This window comes from Eptatretus burgeri, chromosome 3, assembly GCF_056783735.1.
Source record: "Eptatretus burgeri isolate ZD-2024b chromosome 3, Ebu_testis_v1, whole genome shotgun sequence".
Classification (NCBI taxonomy): domain Eukaryota; kingdom Metazoa; phylum Chordata; class Myxini; order Myxiniformes; family Myxinidae; genus Eptatretus; species Eptatretus burgeri.
Window position 1 is genome coordinate 89,431,994 of NC_140963.1, and position 22,826 is coordinate 89,454,819.

General features: G+C 48.5%; 1 protein-coding gene across 2 annotated transcripts in view; it reads right to left on the minus strand.

Annotated features, from left to right (window-relative positions):
• Nucleotides 1–22,826, minus strand: part of UPF1 (UPF1 RNA helicase and ATPase) — a 151,974-nt gene that overhangs the window by 13,928 nt on the left and 115,220 nt on the right. For both annotated transcript variants that reach the window (XM_085874430.1, XM_085874429.1), the window contains exons 17-22: nt 17,385–17,541; nt 17,088–17,230; nt 16,818–16,992; nt 16,619–16,700; nt 16,364–16,528; nt 14,094–14,293 (exon numbers count right to left, since the gene is read on the minus strand). In XM_085874430.1, coding sequence (XP_085730556.1) covers nt 14,094–14,293; nt 16,364–16,528; nt 16,619–16,700; nt 16,818–16,992; nt 17,088–17,230; nt 17,385–17,541 — 922 coding nt within the window. The remainder of the gene's footprint in view (nt 1–14,093; nt 14,294–16,363; nt 16,529–16,618; nt 16,701–16,817; nt 16,993–17,087; nt 17,231–17,384; nt 17,542–22,826) is intronic.

A 22,826-nucleotide genomic window follows, 5' to 3' on the forward strand; every position in this document is an offset into this window, starting at 1 on the left:
ATACAATTTTACTTCACAGACGGCGCCGACAACATATTCCCAAAGCAAAAGAAAAGAGAACCACCCTCCAGGATGAGGGGGGTAGGTGGGCCTGGGGCCGAGACCGTGTCGGGCCTACCCGTCAGATGATGAGACGCGGAGCGGCGGTGGTCCCTCAACTCCGCGGGCCTCGCGGACAGTGTCTGGTAGGGGGTGGGAAGGGGGCCCCCTTTGTCGCACTATCTCAGCGCGGGGGGAAACAGGAGGGGGTTGCTGATGCTCGGGGGAAGGAAGATACAACCCTGTCTCGGGTCCCGCGGCGAGCGTCTCCTCCTCCACCTCGGTCGCGTTGCTGGCCTCTCCCTGTGCCGCTCCCGGCACCGACGCGAGCACCCCCTCGTCCGCCTTCGCCGCCGTCACCTCTCCACAGCTCCGTCCTCTTCACTCTGACTAGTACCACTTCTTTCCAGCTCCACCGACGACTCTCTTGAATTCCGCACACTCAACTCTCAACTTCCAACTGAACTCTTACTCAACTTGTCTGACGAACGCAGTCGTCCTTATAAGCCCCGTGGCTTCGCTCTTTCACCCTTGACCCTCTGCCTCCGACCCTTCACCTGGCTCCCCATTGGCCCGAGGAAAAGTGGGCGTGAATGCTTTTTGATCCATGAATTTGCATATAGCGACCGCCCTCCAACGCCCTAGAGGCGGGGCCAAATCGCCCCTCGCTCACCGATTGGACGGAACAAAAGTGGGCGTGAGTCGTTTTTGATCCGTTTTCTGCGGAAAGTCTGTGATGTTTTCGAACACGCTGCTCGGTGCGCGCCCCGCACGAGTCCAGCATCGGCGCCCACGAGTGGCGCGAGATGGTGTGGATGAGATGGTGGTGAGTTGTGACGGTAAAGGTCGTGGCGGTTGTGGTGAAGCTGCGTTGTGGTTGGTGGTTGTTGTTGTGAAGCGGCGTTGTGGTTGGTGGTTGTTATTGTGAAGCGGCGTTGTGGTTGGTGGTTGTTGTTGTGATGGCTGTTGAGACGTGGTTGGTGGTGGTAATAATGGCGGCTGGTCCAAAATAAAGATAGTAAAAGAAAAACGGCTATCCTGAAGAGTCGCAGCCCGCATGAATGACATTTATTCCCTCTAGACAACGGGTTTGGGCCTACCTACACATATACTTACCGAGATATCTCACCTAAGGGACCTGAATGGTGGTTTGTGAATTTCGTCAACCACAACACTACCCCCTCCCCTTTTTACAGACTCGTCCCGAGTCGTCAAATTTTCGTGTGCCATCATGTGTAGTTTTCCCCAAGTACATTTTACCTACGGATCCCTGAGTGCGACATTCATGGTATTCGTGTCCCCAAAATAAATAACCTGAGGGCTGCGTAACTACCTAAACAAACTCACTCGCACAGACGACTTAAATAAAATTGCCGGCGCTAAGACATACATGCCGGGGGCACACTCATATTTACAGTACATCTTACCTTAACTTACAAATTTTACACTAAACCATGGCCCAGGATCACTGAACTCTGCAAAAAGAAAGCAGTTAGCAGGGAGCCAGGCTGCTCGCATGCAGTCTCTGACTCAAATAATGCAGGTGACAGGGAACGTGGCCGGCTGCTCACACGCAGTCCAAGGCCTTCCCTTTTGAACTGAACGCAGTGAACCACAACGGTGCATGGGCCGCACAAACGTAGTCTCCGTGCCAGCTCAAGTGGCACACGCAATGAACACAACGAATGGATGGATGAATGGTTTGAACTGAACGCAGTGAACCACAACGGTGCATGGGCTGCACAAATGCAGTCTCCGTGCCAGCTCAAGTGGCACACGCAATGAACACAACGAATGGATGGATGAACACAAACACGGTGCACGGGCCGCCACTGCAGGCCCGTGTTGTAGCTGCCAACAGGGCAGTTCTCGCAGCTTGCAAACTGTTGCTTTCTGATCCTGGCGCACATGGCAATGAACGGGGGAGGCAAAGCAAAAATTGAACGGGGCTGGTGAACATGGGCAGTGGGCATGGCATGGCATGGCAAAGGCAGCAGGCAAACACAGCCCGCAGAAGAAGGCCGTTGCAGGCAAACACAGCCGGCAGACGAACTGGCCGGCACAGGCCTTGAAGAAAAACAGCTGCAGACGATCTGGCCGGTGCAGGCCTTGCAGCACAGCAGCTGCAGCCGATCCAGCCGGCACAGGCCTTGCAGCAAAACAACAGCTGCCGATGAAGTTGGCCAGCCTTTGCCTTGCAGCAACGCAGCCAGCAGATGAAGCTGGCCAGTCTTTGCCATTCAGTGGAGGTTGGTGGAGGGAGTGCGGTGGTGCTGGCCACTCGGAAGGCGGGCTCGGACCTACCCTACGGTCTCCCTCCCAACCTATCGCCTTTGCCTGTCACTGTCCATACCCACTCCCTTAATTTGTCAAACCCCAATTTTGCCCCAACTTATTTTTTTATTATTATTTTTTTTTCTTTTACTTCCCCACTATAAATCGTCCCCTTACCCCCTTTATCGTCTTTGTTCGGCTAACCTATCCTGTCACCTAGCCTACTCCCAACCCCTACGTTCCCTTCCCGGAGGGGAATAAGGGAGAGCTAGCGTCCTGTGTCGAGGCCCAACGAAGCCTCAGAATGGCCTCCCCAGAGTTCGGCGATCTATAACACGAAGTGGGTCCAGCGGCCCACAACGAGAGCGAGGGGATGGATGGTGCGGAGGGGTACACTTCCTAATCTACCCTAACCATTTAACTGTTAAACTACCCCGGGGCTTTCAACAAGCGCCTCTCGCTTAAACTATTGGTTCGAACAACCCAGATTCCCGTCGCCTGTGTTAGTGTCCTCACAATTTCGGGCCTCGCCCCCCAATTTTCTCTCCGTGCCCTCACACGGTCTCATGGCTGGGACACGTGGCCCCCTTTGGCAGGCACGACCCTCTGCCGATTCTCCGACGATGGCACCCCCGGACACTACACTGCCTCCGAGCCTACCAGCTCCCTAAACACCGGGGAGTGCCCCCCATGGCACCTCCCCTGAAACGCACACGTGGCAGGCTGGCTTCCCAGGCCCCTTTCCGAGGGTCACCCGTGCCCACAACACTGCCCACGCGGCTAATGGCGCCCCGGGCCCCCGCACCAAGCAGGCGCACCCGTGCCCACTACGCTATCCCGGCCCCCCATGGGCCCTTGGCCTACCACGGCCGACTAGCCTGGTGCCCGGGGTACCCACTCAGCGATACTCACCTTTCGCAGCCACGCTCCCAAGCCCGTCAACAGGGCTCCTGCACCCCTCCAAACGGGTTTCGAGCCTACACTCCCACCAACAACAAAACGACTTCCATATTTGTTAATTTGACTAACCCAGCTAACTCACTCTACACTGACCCCGGGGTCCCTTGGGCGGGAGTCACTCCTCCCCCCAATCACTCATCGCACCATGCATTCCCCATTCGCTCCACTCACACAGACCTGCTGGCCTCACTCACTCACCAAGCACATGCTTCCACTTCACTCACCAACTCTCTTCAACACACACACCACCGAACTCTGCCATCCTTCTAACTACATCCCCAAACTGACTCGTGCTCCCACGTCGTCCCTTAAACTATAGCACGTTCCTTTTAACACTACGTAGCTAAACTACGTCCCCTCTACACATTCACTGTCTGTCACTGTCTCCAAAATAATCCCATAAATCAATTTCCCAACCTAAAGCTCACTAAATCCCTCTACCTAATCCATTCCACGGACTCCATGAGGACTTACCCCTGCCCCATGAAGTCGGTCTAGCTAAGCTAACCCTTCCCCCTAACTAGTTTCCATCCTGTGCCCTGGTAAGGGGGTCTTCCACCCTTTGCCCAGGAATCCTGTGCACCCGAAAGTGAGGCTTGCTTTTTTTCTTTTTTTTTCTTTACATGCGCAGCGCCAGCGCGGCAACTCACAGCTCGCGCACTTTGCACCTGCCCGTGACGTCATGCAGCTGCACGTGTACCTCGTCCCTCCTTGGACGGTACCATCCGGCAGGGATACCCCTCCTGCCGGATTCCAACCACACGTGCAGCCATGACGTCACCGTGCGCATAAAAAAAACACAAGCCCCACGTCTCGAGGGGTTCCCCACGCGAACACATGTGCTTTGCCCGTTGGAGCTCAACACACACGATCGCGTGGAGAACCCGTCCGGTCCAAATCCATTTACCTGCCTAAACTTTGTCCGTCCGCGGGATCGGCAAATCCACCGCGTGCGTTTCCGGACCGGGACTTCACTCTCGCAAGCGAGCACGTGGGGGCCTCGTGCGTTGCACAGCACGGACCTCGTGCTCAATGCTGGGTGAACCCGGCACGGTCCCCGAAACAACTACAGCCGCTACTCGGCTTTCGTTCCTCACGTCTCCGTCGTCGCCTCCATTCCACCCACGCACACCTGCGTGTTACGACCCTCACACTCCACACCATTAAGCTCACACCGGGAGACGCGGCTGCGTGCTCCCGCATGCCAACCGACATCTCCCTCACATACCGCTCTCTCACACACACGGTCTCCCTTGCATAAACCATACCACTCACACGTGGTGCTCCATTCACTCGCGGCCTTCCACTCACTCGTGCCACACTCATACACCGTGCCTCACTCACACATGCGGGGGCACTCACCCGCGGTGCCTCACTCACTTGCGGTGCCCCTTTTACACACGGCGTGCTGGGAAGCACGTACTCCGGCACCATCGCCACCACACCACTCACACACGGGGTCGCTTCCACACACGGGGACGCACTCACGCCTTGCACCACACACACCGGGACAACCACACTGGGGATTCGTGTCCCCACAAGGGTCTCCGGGGCCTCTATACCCCCCAAGCTCTCCGAGCACCCGTCCACAGCACTCGTCCCCTCAACCTCGCAAAACAGGACCGAACCCACCTGGTCGTGACTCGCCTCAAGGGGGCATACTCCCTCCCCTCGTTCCTGGAGGAGGCCATCCAGCTGCTCGCACCGGGCCTCCACCCAGTCCACCAGCTCACCCCCATTGTCCTCCACTACCTCCGTGTGTGTGTGTGTGCGTCACTTACCCCGTCTTCATCGTGTAGTCTTCCCTCTATTTTTTCTGTCTCCCGTGTCTCTATACATTTATAAGTTTCTGTTGTCCCCTCCGGTCTATTAGTCTCCGCTTCTTTCTGGCGCCTTTCCCTTATCTTTATGTAGGTCAACCTTGCTTTCTCCTTAAATCGCTCCCGTCCTTCCCTGTTTTCACTCCTTGCTCTTTCACGATCTCCGCGTACCTCATCCTTGCTTTCCGTCTTAATTGTTCTCTTCTCTCCCTCGCAATTCCTTTCACCTCGTCTCTTGTCTCCCGTGTCTCTATACATTTTCTCTCCTTGTTCCTTATTTCTGTCTCTTCCTGGTTCCTTTTTCCTTCCCATCTGAGTCGTTCTTTCTCTCTGAGCCCCATTAGCTGTTCGTTCTCCCTCCGGAGCTCCTCAATCTCCGTTGACTCCAGTCTCGCTCTCCGTTTTAGTTGTTCAATTTCACACTCATATAGTTGTTGTTTTCTCTCCCACTGTTCCTCCTGCTCTTTGTTTTCCAATCTCATTGTTTCTTTCAATTGGCTCATTTCCTTCCTGTGTTTCATTCGCTGTTCTCTCACTACTCTTCCTCGTTTCCTCTCCTGTCCTTCCTTCTCCAGTTTCATGGTTTGCTTAATTTGGTTAATCTCCTTTTTGTGTTTCATTTTCTGCTGTCTCATTACTCTTCCTCGTTTCCTCTCCTGTCTTTCCTTATCCAGTTTCATGGTTTTCTTCATTTGGTTCATCTCCATTTTGTGTTTCATTCGCTGTTCTTTATCTATCTCCTCGTACTCCAGCCTCAGCTTTTCTTTCAATTGGTCAACCTCAGATTCATGTTCTTTTTGTTTTCTATTCCATTGTTCCTCTCGTTCTTCCCTCTCCAATCTCCTTGTGTCCTTCAATCTCCTGATTTCTCCTTCCTGCTTCATTCCTTGCTCCTTCAACTTCTCGTATTCCAACCTATTTTTTTCCTTTTGTCGTTCAGTTTCAAATTCATACTCTTTCAGTTTTTTATTCCACTGTCTCTCTTGTCCCTCGTTCTGCAATCTCATCGTTTCCTTCACTTGTCGGATTTCTTTCTCCTGCCTCATTCCTTGTTCTTTGTATTTCCTATTCCACTGTCTTCCTTGTTCCTCATTCTGCAATCTCGTTATTTCTTTCAGTTGGCTGACTTCCTTCTCCTGTCTGATTTGTTCTTCCTTCATTACTCTTTTTTGCATCTCATTCTGCAATCTCGTGGTTTCCTTCAGTTGGCTGATTTCCTTCTCCTGTCTCATTCCTTGTTCTTTCAGTACTCTTTCTTGTTCCTCATTCTTTAATCTGGCCTTCGCTTCCAGCTGTTCGATCTGTACAGTGTGGTTTCTTAAAGTTTCATTTTCCGTTCTCTTCCTTTCCTCTTTTAACACTCTCAGTTCGTTTTGTAGTTCCCTCTCTTTGTTCTGGTGTTTCTGTAACTCAGAAACTTTCTTTTCCAATTCCTTTCTCATCTCTGCACACTCCGACTTTGCTTTGGCTTCTAATTGTTCAATCTGCTCAGTGTGGTTCCTTAACGTTTCATTCTCTGTTCTCTTCCTTTCCTCTTTTAACATCCTCAGTTCGTCTTGTAATCCTCTTTCTTTGTTTTCGTGTTTCAGTATCTCAGAAGTTTTTGTTTCCAATTCCTTTCCCAATTTGCGTGCTTCTTCACTCATTTCATCTCTTCTTTCCACCGCTTCCCTCCTCAATTCGTCCCTTTTTTACTGTATTCATTTAGTTTTTTCTGCCATTCCTTTCCCATTCTAATCTCCCCTTCCAGGATTTCTCTTTTAAACTGGCTTGCCCTTACCTCTCGCTTCAGTAGTTCCAATTCCCCATCTTGTTCGCGTTTTTCCTTTTCGAGCTTTGTTTTCCTTTCTCCTTCCTCCCTCAATTCTCCCTGCAGTTCTTCGAACTGTTCTGACTTTTCCAGCAATTCCTCCGCCCTTTCCTCGAGCTGTCTCTCTCCTCTTTTTATCTTCCATTCTAGGCTTTCTCTTTCCTGATTGCCTGTTCTTATCTCTTCCTTCAATTGTTCCAACTCCCCATCGTGTTCACATTTTTTCTCCTCCAACTGTATTTCCCTCACTCTCTCCTCCAGTTCTTTGAACCGCCTTGCTTGCTCCAATAATTTTTCCATTAATTGTTTTACTTCCAAGTCGTGCTCCTTTTGTTTCTTTTCGAGCTCGGTTTTCCATTCTTCCTCCCATTGTTTCCTTTCCTGGGAGATACCAATCTGCTGTTCCTCTATTCTTTTGTTCAGTTTGCTCTTCGCATATTCCAACTGACGGGTATAAAACACTACCAAATTCTTTTTCCCACGTAATTTGTCGACTCTATTGGCCAAGTCATGTTTTTGCCACCGAATTCGTTCCAGTAAATCGTCCAATCGCTGTGTCCCCCCGTACACGTAATTTTTCTGAAGCGTGTCTGCGTGCCGTTGTGACTCGTCCACTCCACGTTGCACCTCCTCGATATATTCTTCATAACGCTTCACCTTTTCCAAGACATCCCCCAATTGTGCCTGAAGCCTGCCAATGCTCGCATAGTCATCCTGCCACGCCTGCCATGGCACATGCCGTGACCACGTGCCTTGAACCGGTGACTGGGAGCTCACGCCTCGTGCTGTGCCATTAATATCAGCCCGCTCCGTGCTGCACTGAGGTGCGATCGCGCTGCCATTGTGCGACTCCGTTTGCCGGCAAAGTTCGTGCTCAAGCCGCTCCCACTGACCACAGTTAGTAGTGGGGTTATAATTATAAAAAGAACCGACCTGGGCCATGGATCCTACATGACGACACATACCTAATACCCCCGGCTCCCGCTCGCCTTGAGACGCCATCTTATTTCTCGTGAAGGGTTAATTTAGCTCGCTCGTAATTTGGAGGGAATCGGGGGTCGCTCCTCTCACCCCTGGACCGATTCCCGTGAATTTAGCCGGAGACAGGAGAGCCCGTTTTCCCGTTCTCCGATACCAGTGCCGCGAGGAGGGCGACGAGTTTATATCGCACGACCTGACACCAGTGTTGCGGATTCGCGCCCGCCGGCGTGCGGACGGCCACGTAACTCGAATCGCGGCACGTCGCCCACCGGACGGACAATCCAGTCGTGACCCTCTCGGACTAACGCCGGGAACCAGTCACCGGTGGACCTTTCGGTCTCACCGCGATCGTGCCAATCGGCCCCCGCGTGGGATAGGGTTGCTCGCCAAATTCGACCTACCTAAGTATCCACACGGAGGGTAGACCGGGCGATCGCACCTCGCCGCAGGTCGACTTCGGACACGGGCCACTTTAAGCGACCCGTTCCGTACTATCGGGATAACCGAGCGGTGTTATTCGTCGACCTCGACAGTTCGATTAATTATCGGGCGTTTTAGCCCACGACCAACCCTTTACGTGAAGCAAGATGGAGATTCAATAGAGGAAAAGACGAAGCGAAGCGGGAAAACAGTTCAACAATAAGCACATTTATTTCGCGATGAACGGAAAGCACACATATACAATTCCACCAAAAGCACATGTAAAAGAAGAAGACAAAAAGCAAATGCAACAATGCAGATCTATCCGACTACCGGGCACACGGCAACACTTATACAATTTTACTTCACAGACGGCGCCGACAACATATTCCCAAAGCAAAAGAAAAGAGAACCACCCTCCAGGATGAGGGGGGTAGGCGGGCCTGGGGCCGAGACCGTGTCGGGCCTACCCGTCTGATGATGAGACGCGGAGCGGCGGTGGTTCCTCAACTCCGCGGGCCTCGCGGACAGTGTCTGGTAGGGGGTGGGAAGGGGGCCCCCTTTGTCGCACTATCTCAGCGCGGGGGGAAACAGGAGGGGGTTGCTGATGCTCGGGGGAAGGAGGATACAACCCTGTCTCGGGTCCCGCGGCGAGCGTCTCCTCCTCCACCTCGGTCGCGTTGCTGGCCTCTCCCTGTGCCGCTCCCGGCACCGACGCGAGCACCCCCTCGTCCGCCTTTGCCGCCGTCACCTCTCCACAGCTCCGTCCTCTTCACTCTGACTAGTACCACTTCTTTCCAGCTCCACCGACGACTCTCTTGAATTCCGCACACTCAACTCTCAACTTCCAACTGAACTCTTACTCAACTTGTCTGACGAACGCAGTCGTCCTTATAAGCCCCGTGGCTTCGCTCTTTCACCCTTGACCCTCTGCCTCCGACCCTTCACCTGGCTCCCCATTGGCCCGAGGAAAAGTGGGCGTGAATGCTTTTTGATCCATGAATTTGCATATAGCGACCGCCCTCCAACGCCCTGGAGGCGGGGCCAAATCGCCCCTCGCTCACCGATTGGACGGAACAAAAGTGGGCGTGTGTCGTTTTTGATCCGTTTTTCTGCGGAAAGTCCGTGATGTTTTTGAACACGCTGCTCGGTGCGCGCCCCGCACGAGTCCAGCATCGGCGCCCACGAGTGGCGCGAGATGGTGTGGATGAGATGGTGGTGAGTTGTGACGGTAAAGGTCATGGCGGTTGTGGTGAAGCGGCGTTGTGGTTGGTGGTTGTTGTTGTGAAGCGGCGTTGTGGTTGGTGGTTGTTATTGTGAAGCGGCGTTGTGGTTGGTGGTTGTTATTGTGATGGCTGTTGAGACGTGGTTGGTGGTGGTAATAATGGCGGCTGGTCCAAAATAAAGATAGTAAAAGAAAAACGGCTATCCTGAAGAGTCGCAGCCCGCATGAATGACATTTATTCCCTGTAGACAACGGGTTTGGGCCTAACTACACATATACTTACCGAGATATCTCACCTAAGGGACCTGAATGGTGGTTTGTGAATTTCGTCAACCACAACAATATCAAACCTTGAAAAGGCACATACTCAGGTCCCCAGCAATATACCTGGCAAATTTCAATTAGATCGGACCAGTGGTTGTCGAGAAACAGCGGTGTCACACACACACACACACACCACACACACAACACACACCTGGAATTATAGATAGATATTGCTCTCACTGATTCGGAGCTAGTACTGACCTGACTGTAATTTCAGTAAAATGCCTCTACAATTTGTTTCAAGACAAACAAACGATAAACCAGAATTATGCTGAGTACGAAGGCATGACCATGTGAAATAAATGTTGAATCGGACTGAATATAAGAATTACATTGTTGAAGAGTGCAATTTGATGCTACAAGCCAATTGAAATATTACCTGTGTTATCTGTCTTCTGATTAATTAGACAGGTGCGTGATTTTTGATTAAGTGGTACGTTTACTTGAGTAAGTTGAGGTATTTCTAACACTGACTTGACCATCTTTCATCAGTACGGAAGTGCTGAGTTAGCTGGAAATAAATAAATAAATAATGGCAGTTGCTCTGGAACTGCTTGTGAATGAAACTGTGAATTGTTGAGCAGATATGAATGTTAAAATGATTGTGAATGTTAAAATGGCAACAGTGCAAAATCGGATCGCTTTGGATTCGGTACTTGAAAGAAGTTGCCAACTTTCATAATTATTGTACAGATGATGGAATATTTTTCTTGACGAGAAAGGATTTTCTTTTTGAAGGATGGTGAAAATAATAATTGATTGCAAATTGGAACCCTGATAAAGACTGTTGTCCTTTCTACATGGAAACAGCAAATGAGATGAATGTTTTTGAGTGTACATACAACTGCGATTTCTGTATATTTTAGCATGTCGTTTAGGTGTCCTCAACATCAGCCAACGTGTCCTCAAAGCCTGCTCTTCTGCTCTTGCTCACCCTCTCTCTGTTCTATTCACCCTCTCATTTGCTCAAGGTCATCTGCCATCTGCGTGGAAATCTGCAAACATCACTGCCCTGAATAAAAAAGGTGCAAAACAGATCCCTGCAACAACAGATCAATCAGCCTTCTCCCAATCATCAGCAAGGTTATGGAATCCATCATCGCTTCAGACATGAAATCCTTCCTCTTCTCCAATGGCTTGATTTCCGATCATCAATTTGGTTTCAGACCAGGTCACTCTACCCTGGATATGCTGCTTCTGCTCTCCCAACATGGATAGAGGTCCTCAAAGTCAGACAGGAAATCCGAGCCGTATCCCTGGACATATCACATGCTTTTGACACAGTCTGGCACCCTGCCCGACTCACCAAACTCTCTTCCCATGGTATCCAAGGCCATCTCCACTCATGGCTCGCAGACTTCCTCTCCTGTCGCAGTCAACGTGTGGCCCTAAATGGAGTTCTTTCATCCAATCTTCCTGTCCAGGCTGGAGTTCCTCAAGGTAGCATTCTGGGCCCTGTTATTTTTCTAGTTTTCATCAATGATCTCTCCGACTCTGGAAAATCCTCTATATCTCTGCTGATGACTCCACCCTCTGCCGTATCATCGGTCATCCCTCAGACCGGCAAGCAGCAGCTTCTTCGCTCACTGCAGATCTGGACAGAATCACAAACTGGTCCAACACGTGGAACATATCTTTCAGTCCGGACAAAACTCACACTCTCACTGTGTCTCTTCGAAAGGACCGTTTAGAACCCCCCACCCCCCCACCCATCCACTTTCTCAACAATCCTCTGAAGAAGTCCTTTCTTTCAAGCTTCTGGGTCTCACTATCTGCCATGACCTTTCCTGGGAAAGCCACATTTCAAACCTCGCCTCCAAAACCAGTCGCCGACTGGGAATCCTCCGTCGTGCAAAGTCCTTCCTCGGCCCTCCTGAGCTCCTGACCACTTACAAAGCTTTTGTCCGTAGCCTGATGGAGTACTGCTATCCCCTCTGGGCTGGTGCTCCTGCCTCCCACCTTTCTTGGCTTCACGCTGTGGAAACCAGGGCATTTCGGATCATTGGCATCTCCCACAATGAGGTTGAGTCTTTGGGCCTCTCACTCAATCACCGCAGGTTGGTCGGTGGTCTTTCTGTCTTCTACTGTCTCCTCTCCAGCCTTGCCCCCCCTGCTCTCTCTGTGATTTGTCTCCACCACATTTCCACAGGGTGCTCAAGGTCTGCCAACAACCCCCTTCTGGTAAAACTACCAAAATCACGAATCACTGCTCACCTTCACTCTTTCATTCCTCTTTTTTCCTGCCTTTGGAATAAACTTCCTCACTCTATTCTTTCCCATTCTTCCCTCCAGGCTTTCAAAACAGCTGTTCACCACCACCTCTTATCATCCCCCATCCAAATCCTCGATCTTTTCTGCCCTCGATAATCCACCCAAGCCCACTTCCTTCAAATTCCCTGCTTTCCCAACTGAAAGTCCCTGTAATGTCCATCTTCTATTCCCCATGTTCCCCGTCCCATCCCTCTCCCTTCCACAGATCTCATAATGTCTCTGTTCCCCACTGTTTTGTCCCTCCCACTCCCGCCCCTCTTGTCTCATGCCCTCTTGCTGTGCGTTGTGTGTTAGCTCTCACACGAGCCTCGACAAGGTATACAACAAAAAAAAAGGTGCAAAAAAATAATAAGGGAAGGGATAAAATATTGATACAACATATAATGCAAGTTAAATGCTTCTGTAAGAACCTTTGTCAGTCTTATTGAAATACATGAGCCCATGACGTTTATGGATTGGCATGTTTAATCGATGCTTAACCTTGATTTTGTTTGTTTCGGAGTGTTGAGAGCAGTTGAACTATGCAGTGTACAATTTCGTCTAATGAAGCTTTGGAAGAACTTCCACCGAAAGATTGGATAATGGGGGAATCCAGATTTGGGTGATTGGGCATTCAACACATGATCATGAAACTACCCCCTTCCTGAGGAGATAAGATGAGCATGTTGGAGAAAACCCACTGAAGAGAAGGTTGGACAAGTCAAACCACAGCAAGGCAAAGTCTTAACGTCGCCGTTGCAAATACATCGTGAACTTGACGTGGTTGCTTCAATGCACAACGAAGGCCCTGAAGGTCCACATGACGAGTCATCTGCAACATGTGTTCAATGGTGCGGGTGGGGCTCGTGCAGCCATTGCGGCTGCATCCAATGTGCACAGCTCACTTGGTGAATCAAACGTGATTGCACAAACTGCTGCTACGAGGCCCCAAACTCTGCTGGGGCTGGATCTCTGGGTCACCTCTCGAGTCCTTTTCGTCTCCTTCAACCCAGTGTCGGGCCCAAGCTCGTACCTGCCAAGATACACCTTCTCTGCAGCTCAAGGAGTGCTTCGTTGGCCGGTGTTACCTCAATTATCATTGGAGTCAGCTTCGTGGACACAGCTACAGCAACTCCTTGGGCATGGTAACCATCAGAGTGACCAGACCATAAGTCGGTGTAACCACCCCCCATGATCTCACCACTATCTGGTCTCCGAACCTCAGTGCTACAATACTGATGTCTAGACACGAGCTCAGATGATAACAGAGACAGGTGATCATCCTCTCTTAGGGACAGGACATTCCAGGCACCCACCCAAAGGGACCGCCTCAGGTTAACCCAAGGATACCACCATCTGGTAGATGACACCTCAACACCACTCGACCACACACCACCATAATCTGACCCAGGAAGTTTACCCCATGCTTTTCCTCCCATCACCAAGTAATGGGGGTCCCAAAGACTTTGTCCCAATCCCATTATCAGGTGAATTGCCCTGCAAAGGGCAGCAGCATAGGTGGGACTCCCACGGAGTACGCTTTTAGTTTTCTTTGCATTTGTCAGTTTTGTGGAATGAAGGGTTTTACGGTGGGCGGAGTGCAAATTCTGCCACCAACCTCCTAAAAAAAGTAACCCAATTGCAGGAGGTCGTCCGCAGACAGTTGAGTACTGGATGTGGATGGTCGTTGGCTCATAAGGAGCTCCTCCACCATTTGACTGGTTATATTTTTAATTCTGCTGGGTGTCAATATCCATACACCCTCCTCACCAGGAAACCTGGTGGGGAGACAGTTTAGTCACCGTCAACTCGACCATGAAACAGGTTAGTACACCTTTATATGGTACCTGTAAGCAAGTCACAGATCTAATCTGGCCTGACCTGACAATAAGGTACACTTTCTCCATCTGATAAATACAATGATTTACGATCGATTATAGTTTGCAACACAAAGTTCTCTTAGATAGAGTAGAGTGAAGGCAGGCCTAACCTGTGATAGCTCTGCTTGGGACAGGCCTGGTTGGCTCATCTGTGATGGCTGGCTCATGGACAAGAAGCCTTGTGTAAGAGGTCCCTGTGAAAATGGTTGTGAAGCCATGTGTGAACCAGACTGGCTTCCCAGTGATAGGCCTCCCAAACCACGACCTTTCTGCCTTCCCTTGCCAGGTTTTCCTCGGCCCATGCCACGCCCTGCAGTAGAGAAATAACCACGATGGTTTAAAATAAGTGAAATTTGAAAGAAATGTCATCCAGAGCAATCATGTATGTCTCTGAAGGATAAGTGTTGTGTTGTCCCAACCCCACCCCCTTAAGGGATAGAAACATCCGTGACAAGTATTCAGCTGAGAGCTAAAAAAAAGCAGACAACTCTAAAATAAAGTTAAACTGAACTTGTAAATTATGTCTCTGGTAAACCAACGGGACAACTGTGTTGATGATATGTAACAAGTCTTGGTATGAAGCAATCCTCCCTGTGCCCTAATCAAAGCTTGGGAACTTAACTCTAACCTAATCTATTACACCAATGATAATATGGAATACTCACAACTAAGCTGTCAAATCTTGGGTTTGAATCTCAACCAAGCTGTAAACTGTCATCCTGGTGTTTGGCAGGAAGGGCGTCCCTCGGATGTACATTATTTTGGGCGTCCCTTCTTCTCACGTAAGCTGGTAAATGTTAAAGAACCAAGTGTCCTTTGCGAAGAGTAGGCGACCAATCGCCCATTTATAGTTTTATAGGACAGCATGAACATCCAATATATGCAGTTGGACACCAACCAATAAGAGATTAGCAAAACATTGGTACATTAATTGTACAGACAAGCTCGTTTCTTGGAATTTAAATCACATAAATTTCTCACGATTCTTCAGGAAATTATTATTGCTGTCATCCCATGAGATCAATGTGCTCTCATGAGGTTTGATCAAGTTGCAGAGAAATCTTTAGTTATTGTGTGCACGGTACTATAGGCCCCAAATGGGCTAAGCATTAGGAAGTAGCACATTTGAAGACCAAAACTATTTCCTAACTTCACGACCACCAAAACGTGCCCCTGAGCAACCTGATTAAATTTGCAAAAGTGATGATGACATTTCCTTTAACCACCCTGGTTGAGAGTTCAAACATACTCCACAAGATGGAATGTTTGAATGACCAAGCAGACAAAGTATCAACACTCCAATCTGGGAGGTCTCTTTGGCTGCTAACATGTAATGTAAACGGGTCTATTGGATACCTGAAGTCATCGCCCAACAACCCGTTTACACATTTCGATGTCCCAGGGTACCCCATTCACAAAACTCTCCCCTACACCCTGAACTATTTTGGTCCATCATGTGGGTTAGATGAAATAAAACAGGAAATATCTATTTTAGCTTTCTCATGGTAATTTTAAATGATCTATCAGATTGATGGACTAGGTTGGTGCTGGTGTTTTTCATAGTTGATTTTGGGATGGCTAGGGCCATTTAGTCATCATGATTATCACTGCTCTGTGCGACCAACGGATATTATTCCTCAATGGCAGACCTGCGGTTAATTTGACATTAAACTAACATTAAGACAAATGAATGTGTCCAATGAAACGCTCGTCTTACCTAGAAATCCACACAAAAGTTGTCTTACCCACCTGGAAAGTTTTTTTTTTAATGAAAAGCATCCTGATAAACCAATTAACTATATGACACCCTTAAATTAAAAGATTTGCAAGAATTATGGAAATTGAAACACCTTTATGCAACAGATTTCAGCCAAGGAATAATTTTCCCATTGCCAGGAAAGATGTACATTTGTTCCATTCATGTACTTGAATGGGTATAATGAACAACAGTTTTCACTGTCAGTGTTGGCAACAAGGTGAGCACTGATGAACGTCATGCCTGCACAATGGAGTCCACATGATGTCATCAGAAAGAACAGTAAAAGGCAGTGGAACTTCTTTACAACTGCTTTCACAATCAAATATCCACAAACGTTGTTATACAGTACCTTATGAATACATGAGAAACAAAAAGCCATGTACAGTATACATTTAAGCCAATGAAATCCAATGCAACCTCATTATTCTATAACTTAACCTGGATCAGGCTACAACAATTATAATCTGATTGGGGTTTGGAAGGGGATGGGGTGAGAGGTGATTAAGGATTTCCGATAGGCAAAACAGATGCATGTGCAGACACTTCTCAGAAGTGCAAATGGGTGTCCCATGACTTTGTCATATTTATATATAAATCTGAGCAAGGAGGATGCCCCAATACCTGCAAAAGGCCCGTTCATTTGTCCATAGTAGGATGGCGGAGGCATTGGAGGCATCAGCATGTTGAAGGGTATTGGCAGGTTGAATGCCGTGGCCTGGCTGGGGTTTGACCCGATCATGCCAATCTGATCATGGGTATGGAAGTACTGGTTGCTGGATGAACGTCCTGAATATGACAGAAAAGAAAAGTGGAAATGAAGAGCCCAAAATATGCAGTTGTGAAAAGAAAAGACACAAATGAGTTGCACCAATTTACCTTGCCCACTTCGGTCGTACACACTTCCTGGTATAATTGCTTCACGTGCATCGTACATTGCAGTGCTCATAAAGCGTGCACCCTGAAAATTAAGAAAAAAAAAATCAGAAAAATACGAGCAGTAAACATAAATATTATGAAAACAAAAACATTATTAATAGCACAGGACAACAAAAATCAAAGGTGCAAAGCTAAGTACCGGGTTCACGGTGTTGACCAATTTACGTGGCTTGCTGAACTGCATAAGGCTTTCACGCAAGTTATTAAGTGGACCTTCTACCAGCACTCTCTGCTCCTTATAGTAACTCAACAAGTGGTTCCACAGTGGTTGCTTGGACAACGCCTTGGGGTTTCCCACGATGACAACTCCATACCTGCAGGTGAGAAAAACACGGTTCGACCGAAATTCAGTGTGAACTGAACACGTGGTAAAAGCAGCATGATTGCGTGGTAGCGAGTGTGGTCTCACTTTGCACGGGTGAGCGCTACATTGAGACGCCGGGGATCGTTGAGGAAACCGATGCCCTGATGCTCATTGGCACGGACACAAGACAAGATGATGAAGTCCTTCTCTCTACCTTGAAAAGCATCCACACTAGCGATCTCTACCTCCTGTGCAGCACAGCATACATGGGAACCCTTACAGTTCAGTCAATTAAACTCTGTTACATGACGCCTAATCGAGTTTAACCAGAATGGGTCAGATACAATCAAATGCAGGAATCAAAGGGATTCATCAACACATTGGTGTATAAACAATGCACACCTGGTACAGCTTGGTGTGTAATGAGCCACTAAACTGCATATATTGCACGAGATATGAGCGCTGGCCTTCGTAAGGTGTGATAATTCCAATCTGATCTGGCATGGCACCACCCTTGAGAAGCCGTGTCGTTATCTTCTCCACATTGGATGCTTCAGTCCTGCGGTGTGGACAAACATCAAAAATGGGAAAGGCCACAGTGCATTCTGTTTTGGAAGAAACCTGAGAATTTGCATTGGGTGAATATTGTCACATTATTAAATGGGTCGCAAACCAAGAATCATCATCTATATTATAACCCCCCCTCCCCCCCCCCAAAAAAGCACTTTCTTTTTCTTCCTTTGTTGGATAATCACTTATGTCACAACATTGTTGAATTGATGATTTGAAGCAATTGAACTGCTGTGCAAGATGGGGAAAAGGATCAGGCTTATGGAGGGGCAAGTGGTGGGGGAGGGAGCGGGGGGGGGGTAGAGAACTAATTGGAGAAAGAGAAGAGAAGAGAATACGTGAAAGAAAGGTTGGAGATGAAGGAGCAAAAAAATTGTTTTTAAGGGGGAGGGGAGGCGTAGAATTTTACCGTTGGTATAAAATGCCACCATATTTACAAAAATCATAACAAATGGAAAGAGCAATCACAGATTGCAGACCTGCGCTCAGACTTGTTTTCTGTGGTGGTGCGTGCTGGTGTGGAGAAAATGCATTGGCATCGTAGGTTTATGTTCATACAGCGGATAAACAGAGTTTTTCAGTTTTATCGTATATATTCACGTTCCAATCGTTTGTGTTTTATAGATGTAGTCACTTTCCATGCTTTTTGAGACATTGTTGCGGACCAGTATTTTCATTTAATTGTGCTTTGTTGAAGGTTGGCTTGGCTGCTGAATGTCGTTGGGTCGCGATGACACCAACGAAGGCTGCAGTTGCCTCGGCAATGACAACACGAGATCAGAGACACTGACAGTTTGCAGAGGATATATAAAGCGCCAACAGGAGAGAGGAAAATAAAGAAGGAACAGAAGAGACAAAGGTGAGAAAGGCACATTCTCCTCAGCAGTTGCACTCGGGTCTCATGTGGTGCAAGTCACTTTAAAACCGACCAACCCAGTAAAGGAGGAATTGGGGGTCTTCTGTCGGCGAACCTGTGAAGTTTAGCAACTCCATCATTCCTGGATCGTGACGGACCACCTTCAACCCACTGTACGTTGATCTGTGGAGATTCAGCTTCACTTCCCGGTGAGGTATAAATTGCTGAACTCCCTCTACTCGTCAAATCTATTTGTCAGACATTGCACCGCTGTCGTCTCAGAAACGACTCCAAAGCTCTATATCCTCGCTGGTGAATTATTGAGAAGGCAGCTTGCCCATTCCTCAAATCTCTCCTCTTCTTTCAGTAACAATGTCCTTGGAAGTGTGGAGCTCTCCAGTCTTCAACGTCTCTCACACAACTTGAACTGTGGACTCGGGTTCTTCCCATACTTCGTTGATATGAGGACTTCGCCTTCTGAGGACTTTTGAGATGTGACAGGCTTGTCGGCTTCATCCTGTGCACACCCTCTGGACTAGATACTTTCAACCGTGATAACCGCCAACCTTTCACCCATGTATAACCCGCTGGAATATATTTTACACTATTTGTTTGAGATGAGTTGCCACCTCGAGTCGTGAGTTAACTTGCAGTTGCATTGATATCTGTGACATTTGTATGTGTAATTCGGGTATTCTTAGGAAAGTCATCAAGTGTTGCATCTAATCAGTATTATTGTGTTTATGGTTGACAGGAGAGATTAATAAATATTCCTTTAAAAGTTATCTTTCTGTCTCTTATCATACGTCGGTTTCACCCATAAAAACCCAAAGGGCACTTTAGTGTCTTTATTGCCGTGACACCCTCCGGGTTACCGGTTCACTCACTGCAGTGCCTTGAGGTGGACACATAACAACATATGCACGTTGTAACAGAACGTACTTTACAGACATCTGCGCATTCTCAGAGTACATACTTTATAGATGTACTCACATTGTAATCTATATTAATATTTCGGCACGCCCCTTTCTTTGTTCCACCATCAGATTTTTGTTACTGCATGAAATGAAACAAGCTATGACATCTATAGTAATGATATTGTGACGTCCACAGGACTTGAACAGTCCCGCCAACATAGAATGAGCCGAAACGATGGAGGCGGTTTATTTATTTATAACCCAAACATGGCAGTTCTAATCGCTCTACCGCAAACGGGACGAGGAAGGTGGCACGAGTCACTTTTCACTGAGTTGATGATATTTATTTGTTTTTACTATTAACCAGAAATAACAAGACTCGGCAAGAAAAGGGATCCGGGGCGATTCGACGGGATGGTGTGGGATCGGGCGTGGGGAAAAACACAGACAATTCCAATGAATATACAGATCTCAAACCCTCTAAGGCGCCAAGCACACACACACACACACACACACACACACACACACACACACACACACACACACACACACACACACACACACACACACACACACACACACACACACTAGCTATTTCTGGTGGTCAGGCTGGACAGTGGTGTGGACGCAACTGTCCCTGGATCGGCGTCGGACGAGCTGGCCTTGCTCTCGTCAGGGGGGCAGGAGAAACCGTGGTGCTGTCGACCTCCTGGTCTTGGCCCAAGTCCGCTCACAGCCACCAGGGAACCAGTTCTGGCGCCAAGTTGCGAGCAGGAGAGGGAGGCAGGTCTGCCCGCCTTTCGACCCCGTACTCCGAGTCAGCAGAACCCCAGAGCCAACCAAGGTGAGGCACGAGGCTCAGCAAGGCTCCAAGACACGATGAAGAACACGATCGAATCAGCACAACAACAAGGACGCTCTCCGCGCAACAGCCTCCACACCAAAAAAACGCGATCGTTTTGTCCCGATCTTCTTCCTCTTCCTTTTCGACCCCGAACAGAACCTTTTTATCCTCCTGTCCTCGTCACTTCCAATCGAGCCGTTTATTGGCCCACCGCCGTCGCCTTCTGCCAATCGTGATCACAGGGCGGAGCCATCCGCTGCACTGTCCTGTGACGTCACGGCCAGTCTCCAGAGAATACCAAAAGGGGTTTACGCAGACACACTTACCCAATCCCGTGTCCCTATCTAATTACGTGACAATTATCATTTCCCCCCTTGAAGAAATGAACATTTACTAGACAACTTATCACCACTGAATTGCTACTTATTACATCGAGATCCTGGTAAACTCGAACAGCATGGCATACCTAATTAAACATCCTAATTACCCTTTGAATGCATACCCCCCCTCAAACGTAACAATATTATTGTCTTCCTTTAGAGGCCCCTCAAAATTCGTTTTGATGATTATGGTAGTTAAATCTTCTTATTATCTATATTAATATTTTGGCACGCCCCTTTTTTTGTTCCACCATCATATTTTTGTGACTGCATGAAATGAAACAAGCTTTGACATATATAGTAATCTGATGGTGGAAAATCTGTTGATGGAACAAAAAGGGGCGTGCCAAAATATTAATATAGATGATATTATTGTCTTCCTTAAGAGGCCCCTCAAAATTCGTTTTGATGATTATGGTAGTAAAACAGTTCATGTTCTCCATTTGAAAAATGGGAGGAATTATTGCACAAAAAAGAAATAAAAATGTTTCCCATTTTTTAGAGGACCATGAAGATTAGTTCATAAAACCTTTTGTAGAGTGTGCTATTATTAATCACTATACACCATGGTAAATTGCTCATGTTATTGAGCTGTCAATAAGCTATCAATCATAGACATATAATAAACTCACTTGAGTATTCATATCTCTATTTCAATGCGTAATATCAAGCGGTACCTTCATGATGACCTAATATAACCGGTCTCGATGTCCGTCCGTCCGTATATCTGTTCACAATCACACCGATCGTGATGCATTTTAAGGCTTTCCGGGAGCTTTGGAGAGATTACCTACACTCCCGCATGGTGCTGTTTTTATTATTCCTACTGCACTTGATTAGAACATAGATCGTGGATGGATGCGCAGATCCCAGGAGAACAACTATAGCTGTACAGAACAATTCATATTATCGATGGATAAAAATGATATTTAATTGATATTATAATAAATTGTTTATTTTAAATATCTTCAAATTTTGTGAGTTTTTAGTTTGTTGTGAAATATTAGGTCGTCGGGTCTCCGCATAGTGGAGTACAGGCTTAAGTCGTACTTCTGTTTACTACCGTAGAAAATCACAGAACCATCCGATCGACATGCTGTTAACAGTTTAAGAATCAGCTAAAATCTACAAGATATTGTTGTGGTTACCAAATTCGCAAACCACCATTCAGGTCCCTTCGGTGAGGTATCTCGGTAAGTACATGTGTAGTTAGGCCCAAACCCGTTGTCTAGTGGGAATACATGTCATTCATGCGTGCTGCGACTCTTCAGGATAGCCGTTTTTCTTTTGCTATCTTTATTTTGGACCAACCGCCATGATTACCACCACAACCACAACATCAACCACCAACCACAACGCCGCTTCACCACAACCGCCACGACCTTCACGTCACACCTCGCAACCATCGCATCGCCACCGTTCTTGCGCCGCCTGTGGGTACCGGCGTTGGACTCGTGCAGGGCGCGCGCCGAACAGCGTGTACAAAATCACGGATTTTGTGCTTCAAAAACGGATCAAAAACGACACACGCCCACTTTTTGCCGTCCAATCGGTGAGCGAGGGCGGGTGGCCCCGCCCCCAGGGCGTTGGAGGGCGATCGATATATGCAAATTTATGGATCAAAAAGCATTCACGCCCACTTTTTCTCGGGCCAATGGGGAGCGAGGTGAAAGGTCGAAGGGAGGGGGTCAAAGATGAGAGGGCGAAGCTACGGGGCTGATAAAAAGCGACCGTATTCGTCAGTCAGGAGAGTAGTAGAGTAGGAGAGTAGGAGAGTCGAGAGGGAACAGAGAGTCAAGACTTCGCGGGCGGTGGAGTTGGCAAGAAGGAGCTGGTCGTCGTGTGCGTTGGAGTCGGAACGGAGGGGACGGAGCTGTGGAGAGGCGGCGAGGGCAGACGAGGGGGTGCTCGCGTCGTGCAGGGAGCTGCACCCCAGGGAGGCCGACAGCGCGACCTGGCCGAGGTGGAGACGCTCGTCGCGGGACAATAAAAATCCTCTATACCCCGAGCATCAGCAACCCCCTCCTGTTTCCCCCCGCGCTGAGATAGTGCGACCAAGGGGGCCCCTTTCCCACCCCCGACCAGACACTGCTCGCGAGGCCCGCGGAGTTGAGGCACCATCGCCGCTCCGCGTCTCATCACCAGACGGGTAGGCCCGACCCGGTCTCGGCCTCAGGCCCGCCTCATCCTTGAGGGTATTCTTTCCTTGGTTTTGGGTATGTGTTGTCGGCGCCGTCTGTGAAGTAAAATTGTATAAGTGTTGCCGTGTGCTCGGTA